The sequence below is a fragment of the Colossoma macropomum genome, unplaced genomic scaffold, assembly GCF_904425465.1.
Source record: "Colossoma macropomum unplaced genomic scaffold, Colossoma_macropomum, whole genome shotgun sequence".
Lineage (NCBI taxonomy): Eukaryota > Metazoa > Chordata > Actinopteri > Characiformes > Serrasalmidae > Colossoma > Colossoma macropomum.
This window is the reverse complement of record NW_023494803.1, coordinates 34,866,626-34,879,111: the sequence shown is the minus strand read 5'-3', so window position 1 is coordinate 34,879,111 and position 12,486 is coordinate 34,866,626. Positions and strand designations below refer to the sequence as shown.

At 38.5% G+C, this 12,486-nt stretch overlaps 2 protein-coding genes across 12 annotated transcripts in view; one reads left to right on the top strand and one right to left on the bottom strand.

Moving 5' to 3' along the window:
- rbks (ribokinase) overlaps window positions 1–5,115 on the top strand; it is a 43,432-nt gene extending 38,317 nt beyond the window's left edge. For all 11 annotated transcript variants that reach the window (XM_036593631.1, XM_036593627.1, XM_036593635.1 and 8 more), the window contains one exon: window positions 4,858–5,115. In XM_036593631.1, coding sequence (XP_036449524.1) covers window positions 4,858–5,031 — 174 coding nt within the window. In that variant the 3' untranslated portion in view covers window positions 5,032–5,115. The remainder of the gene's footprint in view (window positions 1–4,857) is intronic.
- A 6-nt stretch (window positions 5,116–5,121) lies between these two features.
- Window positions 5,122–11,287, bottom strand: mrpl33 (mitochondrial ribosomal protein L33). The gene is made up of 4 exons (XM_036593637.1): window positions 11,175–11,287; window positions 9,470–9,488; window positions 9,170–9,276; window positions 5,122–6,509 (listed from the first exon to the last, which is right to left on the bottom strand). The coding sequence occupies exons 1-4, from the start codon at window positions 11,284–11,286 to the stop codon at window positions 6,460–6,462; spliced, it is 288 nt and encodes a 95-aa protein (XP_036449530.1). The 5' UTR covers window position 11,287; the 3' UTR covers window positions 5,122–6,459.
- Between the last annotated feature and the right edge of the window lie 1,199 nt (window positions 11,288–12,486).

Genomic DNA, 12,486 nt, shown 5'->3' with positions numbered 1-12,486 from the left:
ATTACTCATGACAGCATATCCATGACATTTTTATGACGTGATTATGTCAGTGTTATGCAGCAGAGTTAACAAGTTTATAAAAACACAGCACATACAAACATGAAAGCCATAGAAGAACCACTTCTGGTTCCCAAAAGAATATTTAAATGGACAGTTCTTTAAAGATCTCATATTTCTAAAGAACCTTTTGAAAGTTTAAAGAACCTCAGCGTAATGGAATGGTTCTATACCAATTAGTACGTTTTTATTTGTATAGCACTTTTTTAGACAAATGCCACAAAGTAATAAAATACACAGAAAGTAAATACAAATAAATTTAATGAAGTCATAATAAATAATAAGAGGTCTCTAAACACACATCAGAAAATAAACGCACAATAAAAAGTTACAACTATTAATTAAAAAAAAATATATAAAAGAAGAAAAAACTCAGGCCTCCTTTTCATTTTAGCTTCATTTTTGGAACAGCTACAAAACTACATAATCTAAGTGCCTTTGCACGATTTAATTATAGCTACACGTTTTTCCTAGAACCGTACATGCAAACAAGTTAGGAACCTTGATTTTTTGAAGTGTTAGACAAAATTAGATAATAAAAGTATTGAGCAAGGAAGGAAGTAATCTAATGCAATCTTATCCGATTAACAACATTTACTTCCCGGTCCAAAGTATGCGAACACCCTTCCTAATTAAAGTGTTCAGATGTTTCAGCCACACCCACTGCTAGCAGATTTGTACATTGGGAACTTCATGATGGCCGAGCAGCTGCAGACAAGCCTAAGATCACTACACAAATTGCCAAGCATTGGCTGAAGTGGTGGAAAGCATGCCAGCACTGAAGCAGTGGAAACGTTCTCTGGAGTGATGAATCAGCCTTCACTATCTGGCAGTCTGATAAATTAATCTGGGTTTGGCGGATCCCAGGAGAGCGCTATCTGCTGGAATGCTTAGAGAGAATGATAAAGTTTGGTGGAGGAGGGATAATGGTCTGGGGCTGTTTGTCAAGGTTTGGGCCCCTTAGTTCCAGTGAAGGGTAACGTTAATGCTACAGCGTTCAGAGATATTTTAGACAATTATATGCTCCCAACTTTGTGGCAGCAGGTTGGGGAGTCCTGTCTCAGCATGACTGTGTCCCTGTGCACACAGCCAGCTCCATAAAGACATGGTTTGACAAGTCTAGCATGGAGGAACTCCAAAAGCCTACACAGAGCCCTGACCTCAAACCCACTGAACTCCCGTGGGATGAACTGAAACGTTGATTGCGAGCCAGACCTTCTCGTCCAACATCAGTGTCTGACCTCACAAATGCTCTTTTGACTGAATGAGTACAAATTCCCACAGACACTCTCCAAAATCTTGTGGAAAACTTCCCCAGAGGAGTGTTATAGCCGCATGGTTGCCCATGGTTTTAGTAATGCCCATAGTTTTGGAATGGGATGTCCAGCAAACTCCAAGCTGTCCAAAATTGCTTGGAGTAAAATCTTTTAAATTTACATTAAATCCTTTACATCCTGTAAAGTTATTTTGTGTTTTATTTTATGGAGATTAGCAAGTGGCAGCTTCTAGACTGCCTTGACCAATCAGACACTGTGTAAAACTTGTTGCAGAGTGTTTTGTACATTAGAAAATCTTGACATTGTGTAATGCGCTATAATGTAAGAGTACAGAACATCTCATGGACGTCTGCTTACAGCCTTCCTCATACAGTACACACATGTCCTGCAGCTTAGCCAAAGTTTACATTGAGTTGGAGGACTAGAAAGTGAACCAGGTCATGCTCTCTGATTGGCCAGTGCTAATACTTTTGTCAGTTGATAGACAGGCAGCTCAATCTAACCTTCACAAGCGTGCGTGTAGGACGGCTGCAGTAGGGCTAGGAGGGGCAGAGGCTGTCAGCACTGCTGAGCATCAGACATAAGGCCAGTCTTACTGTCACTGAAGAAGACTAGCACTGTATATTTACCGCAGGGAGAAATACATTATGGAGCTGTGTGATGTGTGAATGTTCTTTTATCATTATTATTAACTTTCTCTTGTGAAATTACTTTCTTGTTACTTTTAGAAGTTGAAAGTTATTACAGTCATTTTTTTGCTATGCTATTTAAATGTGATTATACTTCATTAGTTACATAGTTCATTACCTTTACGTTCAAATTACATTCTGTATCAACAGGATTTGAGGAATTGACTGCACTTATTACCTTTTTCCAAAACTACCATTCAGTACAAGTTACTCATTAGACATAAGATAATCCACTTGCATAAGTTAAAGGAAAGTTAAAGGAAATTAAGTGAAAAAACAGGAGTTTCTAAAACTGGAGTAGAAAAAAACAAAAAGATACAGAGAAAACCGTGCAAGACCTGGGAGACCACCAGAACTGTCAGATAAACAGCACTTAAAGCTTTCATCTTTGAGAGAGAGGAGAAAATCAAGCTCCACTCTTGCCTCAGATCTAAGAAATCCACATTTGAGAAGATAACTCAGTACTACTGGTCTGAAAGGATGTGTAACTGTCAAGAAGCACTAACTGAGAAAAGGAAACTGACAAATCAGAAAATGTAACCAACTTCTAAGACTGAACTTAGATGTGGGAAAATTTCCCTGCAGATTTTTTTTCTTGATGTTTGATTTTATGTTTAGTTGTTCAGGCCTCTGCGCTGTGTGCTTTTGTGTTAAATGTGTTTTCTGGTCTCTTTGCACAGAACTGCGTCAGATCCAAATCATATTAAAATATCTTCTCCTTACAAACAGCAATTTCGTATCTATTAAAAGTTGAAAAGCTGCATGTTCAGAATTTCTCTGCTTGTTTCAAAGAGCTACAGCTGAGAAATTATATGGCCATGCTTTTATTGCTGGCAAGTTCCAAGGGTTGAAGTGAAAGAAGGATGTATTCCTTCTTTGTGACGTCTTTGTTCCTATTCTTGTTGTTTTTCTGTTATTATTCTAGTTGTGTGGGTATTACCAGAATTAACATGATGGGTGAGGTTTTAAACTCTTTGGTCATACAGGGTGGAGTTTTTACCAGACAAGTGTGAAATTTTCCAGAGCCAGTCTGTAACCGTGCCACACTTTTAGCTTCAACTATCTGCACAACTTCTCCAAGCAAACAGCCTCAATAGAGACTAACAATAAATCAGATGAGAGCTGAAAGTGATTGCTTTGGAACGGATTATTTGCTGATGTGACTTGCTTTAATGATCATACTGAGGGGAGTTTAAACAGTTTTGACTGCTAGGAGTTGAGCATGGAGGAGGAAGGCTGATGAAGCAATCGCTGAAGGTGTGCAGCAAAGCTGAGGGACAAGGGAAGAGCCAAAGCCATGAGTAATCAGGCAAGCTCGTGAGAACCGGTGGCAGAGTCATCTGTGGTCAGATCTCAGTAAATTACCACATTCCTCAATGCTTTCCCATCTGGACCCCCCCGTTCCTTACCCCCCAGGCATACTTCTGCACACACAATGGAATATTCCTGAATCCATCCATGTATGCATGGAGGAGGGGTGCACTGTTTTACACATTCATAATGCAAAGTTTGTATTGTTTTATACTTGTTTATGTAGATTATTTTAAGATGTGGGATAATTTTATCCGTGAACTGCTTGATAAAAGATAAACACCATCACAAAGAAACAGTAAAAGAATTTTATGACTTATGCAAAACTGGAGAATGTTTGAAGAAGCATGAACAGAACCTTTTCCTAAAAATGTGATATTGTCAGTCCAAGCAGGAAGATTTGCTCAAAGCCACCAAATCTAACTTCTTGGAAAGGGTCAAGCCGAGGGCAACGCTTCTCCAGTAATAGAGAGGTTAAGGGTACCCCGAAGCCCCTCTTGTTAACACTGACCCGTGTGACCTGTCCCCAAGTCAGCACTGCTTATGACTTACTCACGCTGCCCAGCACTGAGCCAGACAAGCATATATGACTCAGTGTAGTCATATACACGCCTGTCATCACCAGAACTACCATCCAGAGCTGAGTGATAACGCTAATTCTATATGACACATCCATCCAGGATAGACGTTAGACCAGAACTTTTGTGATTGCGTAGTTCATGCATATTTTTACTGTTGTTCATGAGCTCAGAACCAACTGCTGCTGTCAGACTAGATGAAGTTCATTCTTTTACAAAAAAAAAAACAAACAATAAAAATTGAAATACATTGATACAGTACTGCAAAAGCCAGAGGCCACCATTTGTGTATTTTTTCAGTCAAAACGGCCAGTTACTTTTTTCAGCATCAGAAAAAACATATATATGCAACAGACAATTACCTCAACAATTAAATAGAACATTGTTCAGTGTTTAGTCTATTCATTCTTTAACTTTATTACACTTCCATTCTCTTCAGCAGACTTGGTTTCAGTTTTTCGAAGAAAGCTGCAGGGATATTCTTCCACACCTCCAAAGTTTAGTCTTAGAAGTTGGTTGCATTTTCTGCTTCCCACATTCCAAGTACTCCCAAATTACAAATGTAGACACATCACTCCAGAAAACTTTTTTTCAGATCTGAAGCAGCTTGATTTTCTCCTCTCTCTCAAAGATGAAAGCTTTAAGTGCTGCTTATCTGATGGAGACAGTTTTGGTGTCTACCAGACCTTATACACTTGTTAGGAGTCCCATTTTCTCTTTATCCTTTAATTGTTTTTTTAACTCCAGTTTTGGAAACTAAATTTTTTTTCCACTTTTTTTCCCTTTGACTCTCCTGTTCCTTATGCAAGTGGATTTTTGATTGATTGTTTCGTAAATTATTCCTTGTTTGAGATTTGATTGGATAGATGGACAGACAGACAGACACACCTGCGTAATGAACATCGTTTTGAAGCTCACTACTACATCTAAATTTCTCTGTTACAGGGTGCTGGTGACAGCTTCATTGGTGCACTGGCATTCTATATTGCCCACTATCCCACGATGCCCTTGGAGGAGATGGCCAGGAGAGCCAACCTCATCGCTGCTATGTCTGTGCAGACAACCGGCACTCAAACATCTTATCCATTTAAGAAGGACCTGCCAACAGAGTTATTTTGAGACCATTCACTATTTCAGCACTATAGGAGTAAACATTCACCTCAACCACAACACTGGCAGTTTTATGTCTGATATGCCAGTAATTCTTTTCCCTTCAATAAAAGCTTTGAGTAAACTGTAGTCATGAGGTTTTCAAGACTGGGCAGGTCAGGCCAGCATTTTTTGGTGCATTACAAATAACAGTTATATTACAAACTCACAATTAAGGTTTGCACAGTAAAATTTAACAAACTAGACATTCCTTTTGTTAATTTTTAAGTCGCTGCAATAAATCTTATCCTGCTTTTGGTTAAACATTAAGGGCTGGTTTCTCAGACATGGATTAATCCTAGTCTTGGACTAAACTGATGTGCCAACAGTGAATCACCATTGAAAATTCTTTTTAGTTTAGGCTTAGGCTTAATCTGGGTCAGGGAAACTGGCCCTAAGGGTTTTAGTAGTCTAGTTATGCTGTGTTGCCATCACCGTGGCACACTATATGGACTGTTTCAAGGGTCAGAGACAGGGATGGCTTTGCATCACACATCATAACTTTAAGCTTCTCTTATGACTAGTTCTTGTTTAGATGCTGTAATTGGAAGCAGGCTCTGTTAGACAGTGCATGGGTAGAATAAAGCAGCTTCCACATCATGATTACTAAGGAAGAAAGAGCTCACATGGAAACCCTGTGATATTATATTTACCTTCTTTGCCTAAACAATGCTATTTAGGGTCCTTGAGTTTGGGTGGACATGATTTGCGGTGTCCAAGTTACCTTAACAACGGAGACAACAGAGCAAGCATTTAATGCGGTTTTCAGCACTTTTGGGACTCACTTCTCAGCTTGGTCTGATCTGAGGTTTGACAAAAGTATACAAAAGGTAGTAAAATACTTTTGCAAGGGACTGCATGTGTTATTAAACAAAGTAATTAATGAAAATTATTAATAATTCTTTTTGTTAATGTTAATACAGGAACATCTTTTCATATGAATGAAGCTGAGGGCTCTTAATGGCCTCATGTTTAACTGCTTTAATGTGTTTAAATAAAAAGACATTACTTACGTCTAATACGATATACTTCTTGTATTTTAGCAAAACTTCAACAATACAAATCAAAAGTTTTTAAATATTACTGTGACGCTGGAACTTATAAGACAGACATTTTCTCAACTTAAAACTAAACGCCGACCACTGCAGGATTCTTTCTCTGTAAATAATAATCATAGATGGACAGACATCCTCTGGTTCCAGTGGGACTTCTCGTCATTCTTGATGGTATTGTGAGCCGTTTGATATGTCTGACGTTGGTCAGCTTCCTTGAGCTCTTACTCATATATCCGGTCCTTGGCAACAACCTTAAACAATGCATACAAGCTGCATGTTTAAGTACAAAAAGAGCCTGAACTTCTCCCAGTGTCCGTATCATCAGTTCAAGTCTGGTCCGTGCTCAGATAGAGCGGATCTTCTTCTTCTCAAAGAAAAGAACATGCTTATTCACTGTGGGTGGGAAAACAGAAAAAATATAAGGAGATATTGCAACATTTGCATGTGATAGCAATTACATGAAAATGACAAGTTGAGTTTTTATTTTTAAACTTTAAATACAGACATCACAAAAGAAAAAAAAAAGGCCTAAACAATGGTCAGAAATCTCTTTGGACCTGACGTGGATCACAAAAACAAAGCCAGGGCCTCATTCCTTGCAACTGGCTCATCTAAGCAGCTCTGCTGAGTTCTAATTAGCCAGAAACTGGGATGTCTCACTGAAACTGAGTTCTCTACTTGAGTCTCACATGGAATGTGTCAAGTCCCAAAGGGAAACATACGGCGCGCAAAACCAACGACTTAACATCAAAATCAAGTGGGAGTATTTTCTTTCATGTCAAACAGGCACAGAGATTCACAAAGTTAAAGTGTGTGAAACAAAACATCTCTCAACACTGTAGTGGCTGTCAAAGGTAGAAAGGAACCGTGGGGGAATGATGTACTCCATGCTATCAGACGTATTCAGGTCTCTGGCATTTGTGACATGGGAAAAGAGACTACAGGAGGCTGTTTCTAACTAAAAATGATCGATATGCATAAACAGGGCAGAGAGAAGAAAAGGAATATAACAAGAAACAGGCCAAGGGAGGAACCTTTGAAAAGCTAGAGACAACCATGATAAATTCTGGTCACCACATGCAATGATTTAATCTAATTTGTTACAACTTGAGTGTTTTTTGAGCACTCTACCTTACACGGCTATGATTCACTCCACAATGACTAGTGCTAACTACAAGAGCAATGAAAGCATGACAGTAATTCTACAGTACCAACATCCAACATTCTCTGTACTTATTTGCCAATTTTCTTGGTTTTCTCTGCTTTAGCCCACATTGGATCAGATGTTAGACACTTATAAATGGTGTATTCAGTATGCATTAAGCTTTATTTATTCATCACGGCCATATCTGGAGGTCTGTTATGTGAAGATCAGTAATAATAGCATTAGTTGCAGCACGATCGTATTTGAGTTATTGCGCATGAACCAATCAACTTAATTCAAATCTTATTAGTGTAATATTTGCAACATTTTATTCCTAACGGCTCTAGAGAACATGAAATTACTATTTTAATTAGAGGCTAAAAAGTGCAAAACCAGTTTTCACAAATTCAGAACCAATTCATGATATTTTGACTGCAAAAAATCTCTGAAATGCATTGCCTGTTAAAATAGGTTGTTAAAACAGGCTGAAACTAACTTAAATATTCTGAGCTTCATGTTCTTGGCCACCAAAAAAAACAAAACAAAAAAAAACTGAAATTATCTTTAGTTCAAAATAAGGGATGCAAATTGACTTTGAAAATTTGTTTAGCAAATTTGTTTTTTTTTTGCCTTTAATTTGCGAAGGCTAAAATGGAATAAAATGTTGCCAATTATACACTAATAGGCTGTGAATATAAATAATTAGTTAATAATTTAATGTCCTAGTGTTTATTGTTCAATATTACAACTAATAATGCAATTATTAGGTATTTTCACATAACAGACCTCCAATTGTGAGAAATACATGTTATGGGAAATACACTTAAAAAAGTCTAATTTGAGTTTTACACAACAAAGACATTGATAAACCGTCTATCAATATGTCCTTAAAATAACATGATTTAGTTTGATAACTTCAAAAAGTCTTACATGATAAAGAAGGTTCAAACTATCAGAGTATTAAAGGGATGTCTCAAAGAAATTTACAAAATTTTCTTCTTACTCCAAATGTAGTCAACAGAACTGTCACCCAAAACAAGATTTTAGATAGCATAGCCTTTCATTGCTTATTAGCTACAATTAGTCTTTTAGCTCTAGTGCAAAGAAGCAAATTTCAAGAACCTGACAAGTCTTGGCCGATTGACTACATTTGGAATAAGGGGGCAGCTGTGTAAATTACATTTTTTTTTCCAGTTATACATCTGATTTTTGATTCTAAGGTTAGGATTTGATTCAGTTTTCGATATTGTATGTGTTAAAGTATCCTGGTTCTACAGAGGCCAGATTCTATACCACACAGATTATTTTGCCAATCTAGTCACCAATCTAACTGTTTCAGTGCCTGCGATGCTGCCCTCTACCAAAGTCAAAGTTTATTTATAAAGCGCTTTTTACAACAGGCGTTGTCACAAAGCAGCTTTACACAAAAATCCGGGTCCGAGTCCCCATGAGTGTCGCCAATGCGACAGTGGCAATGAAAAACTCCCTAAGAGCAAGAGGAAGAAACCTTGAGAGGAACCAAGACTCAGAAGGGGAACCCATCCTTCCTCTGGTCGACACCGGATAGCAAACGGCATTAGTAAACCCCAAAAATCACAATCCGAACAACTGTAAACTCTGCACAAGCGAGTGTTTCCTCACTTTTTATTGTATATGATTGTAAAACTTATCTGGCTAATTTCAACAACTATTGCCAAAGTTACTGTTCAAAACCAGAAAGTCTGTTTCTGAGAAGGGGGCTCAGACTTCCACATTTAAGCAAATCACCTGGCACTGTGATTACACAACACTGTTGCATCAATGTGGTAAGTAAGTAGTAGGAATTGTGAAACTGTCCCATTTAAATGACAAGCTGCAAGAAATCCCCCCTGCAATGACCTTTCAAAACCACAGGTTTTAAGCACTTTACCAAAAGGGTCATGCTTTCGCAAGACCAGTTTGTCTCTTAGTCGTCCTCTCTTTGTGTTGAAGCAGTAACCTGTCCCTGCTGCGCTCATCATCTGAACCAGAACGGTCCTAAAAGAAAGAAAGGTCAACAGCACACAAGCACATTTAATGCAATGTCCACCTTCTTTTACCAACATGAGGCTACATGCATGCAATCTGTGCAGTATTAATATAAATATGGAGTAAATAATAAACTTACAGATGCTAAAATTACATGAAAATGTATAAGAAGAGAAAAGGAAACTGTAGAAGGATTACTTACTTTGATTTGCTCTTGGCAACTGTATAGTCCAAAAAACAAAAACAACAAAACAAGAAGCATATTAGCACTGACATTGTGTCAATGACAATGAAAAGAATAAATGATAAAAGGCAAACCGGTAGGGAGTTGGGTACCAAGTTAGTGTTTAGCTCAACAATTTTTTTTCCTTTTCTAAGAAAATATTCAATCAGAGAGAGATTTAGCACTGCTGAACCTAAACATGAGTGGTGTGTTGATAATAATACTAGTGAATAATAATATACTCATTTTGTTCTGATGAATAAATCAATTTTAAAAACCTGAACACAAAATCCCAAGAGGCCACTGCTCTAAAATAGAGTGATATTATATTTCAACATTACTGAACTACGACAAACTAATGAAAAAACCTCAAGGGTTTTACTACATGGCAGCTTTTTGAGTGCAAATGTGCAGATACAAAAAAAAAAAAAAATTCAAATCTGAATCGACGACTTTTGGTCAGTCAGCAAAGCTGTGCATCCCTGGATATTTGTATTTATGCCATTATTATGGGATATTTTGTGCAGGAATGCAATGGTGCATCACTACATCCATGTAGGTGTTTAAGCTGCTGTGTTCTTCCTTTTCCAGGTGAACAGATGAATTTCATTCCTGGACACAAAATGTCCCTGAATCCAGAAACATATTTCATGCACTGCCATTTCTTATTAGGTTTATCCAACAAAACACATAATGGGTTTTGCTGGTTATGATTATCCTCAATGTAGGGACATCTACCTACCTTAATGGGGAATTCCACCATTTAAAAAAAAATTACTAATAATTCAGTCCTTGAGATGTAAACAGTCATTCAGAGTGGTTTGATGTGCAAAGATTCACTGTAGAGAAACTTACAGACTCAGATTTGTTTACAGTGGTGGTGATAGGAATCTGGGGTCATAATGTCAACAACACAAATATAGCTACTTCATTTACTATCCAAATCCACCAGTAAACCTACAAGAGTTCTGAGGTTTATATGTAATGTTAATGGTGGTTAAATAGTGGTAAATCTGAAAAAATAGGTTTTCTTTGGGGACTACTGTGCCCTGTGTGTGCCCCTCCGCCATGATTTTTTTAAAAGGAATGGATTAAAACACATTTTCATCCAAAACTATCATAGACCACTATGTCAGACATCAGCCAGCATAATTTATATATAAACATTTCATAACAACTTTCTATGAGGGGCTTTCAGGAGCATTAAACTCTTCAGATGTCTGGTTCTTAACACCACCACTATGAACAATTATATTCTGACTCTCTGAGTTTCTCTATAACAGAGCATAGCACACACTAAAACACTCTGAATGACTTTGTTTACATCTCAACCATTTAAATAACGTTACGTAGAATTTTTGAAACCTCGGTGGGCTTCCCCTTTAAATAGCTTAGCGAGCACAGCTACCTATCTACGGAATTTCGTGAAATGTTCCTACAGAAAACAACGGACAGACACTTTGGAAATTTTAAACGTTAAGTGTGTTTTTCAGTATTAGCTAATACAAACATCACATTCAGATGAAGGAGTAGCTACATCTCTATTCACAGCCACTGCTGTTAGCAAACCTAGCTAGCTGGCTAGCATTTCTCAATTTCTCTACCGAAAGTCACCGCTAAAGCCCATTCTCGAGCTCTTCTAATAGGACACTGCATCAGAGACAGCTTTATTTCTTCTACTCACGATTGACGGCGGTGAGAAACATTTTAATCGCAACGTTTGGCGACCAGCTCAGAAAAGTCACATTGAGCTTTGCTAGTAACGTTACAGTTCCGCTTAAAAAGCCCTGCTTCATCCGGGTCACTTCTGCGCGGATCTACAAGTCATGTGCAGGATCATTTCCCGCCGGAGATGACTTACGGATCAGTGAAACAGCAGACGGATCTTGTTTTAGCTGGAGCAGAGTGGATTAAAGTATCGTTGCTTCACTGAAATCAAGACGCAAAAAGAAGTTGTCAAAAACAGTGATAGTGAAAAACAATAACGTAAAAAGGTCCCTAGCTACTACTACTAGTTCGCCGTGGAGCTTCAGTAGATACAGCATCATTACAGAAACAAAAGTTTGTTAAAATGCTATTTTGCTAATAATGATATCATTTTGATCTTAATAAAATGCCAAATCTCGAAGGTGAGAGAAAAACAGCACAACAACTGAAATGTTCAACCAACAGACCAACAACCCCGAAAAGGAGTATATGCGAATGACTTAAGTGGAACTGAGGAAAAGGCAGATCCTGACAAATACAACTCGCTTCAGAAAAAAGTACTACTCACAGAAGGGACTTCTGGGGTGTGGTATGCAAAGCTGCAATGACCCCCTCCCCCCAATAGAGACATCTATTGTTGTTTTTGTAGTATAGTGTATGTGGTGTACGTGTTGTTTGTGTTCTGTTATGTTGAGTGAGATAGTAGGGGCTTAGTGTATCTACCATAAGGAGAAAACGTATGGCTGAAAGTGACCTGCTGTGTTCCCCGGCTGTGTGTGCATGTTCCTTTTCTGCTGGTGTAAATAAAGTGCACTTCTCATCTCAGAAATGATGGGTGGTTTTGTGTAATGTGTGTTTCCTGCTACACTGATGCCACAGTGGTGTCAGAAGTGGGATAGCACCGACAAGCGGCAACGAGTGGATTCACCACACTTATCGATATGTGCTCGTCAATATCCCAGCTATGACTAGACATGTTCCCACAAACTGAGGGAGACGCATCAGACGGCTGGGTTCACCTGGGGGGAAGGAAACGGCTCTCTGTTGTCTGGGGGATTTGAGCTGGGTACACAAATTTTGGCTTGCACCCATTTGGGATGTGTGCATACTTAGCTTACATTTCCAAGCAGCGCCTTTGCCCTGCTTGACCTCAGGAAGGATACGCTGGGCTTGGTGAAGGTATAAGTGAAGCTGGTCACGACGGCTAAAGGCTGAGCCAAGGCAGAGTTTTGGCAGCGCACACATGAGGCATCCTCACCAGCATCATCAGACACTCCATGTTTCAGAAG

Excerpts from the sequence above, each read along its gene's own strand:
- mrpl33 (XM_036593637.1), bottom strand. The coding sequence starts at position 11,286 with ATGAAGCAGGGCTTTTTAAGCGGAACTGTAACGTTACTAGCAAAGCTC. Across the intron at positions 6,510-9,169 it reads GCGAAAGCATGACCCTTTTG|TGAATAAGCATGTTCTTTTC; the intron begins GTAAAGTGCTTA and ends TCCCACCCACAG.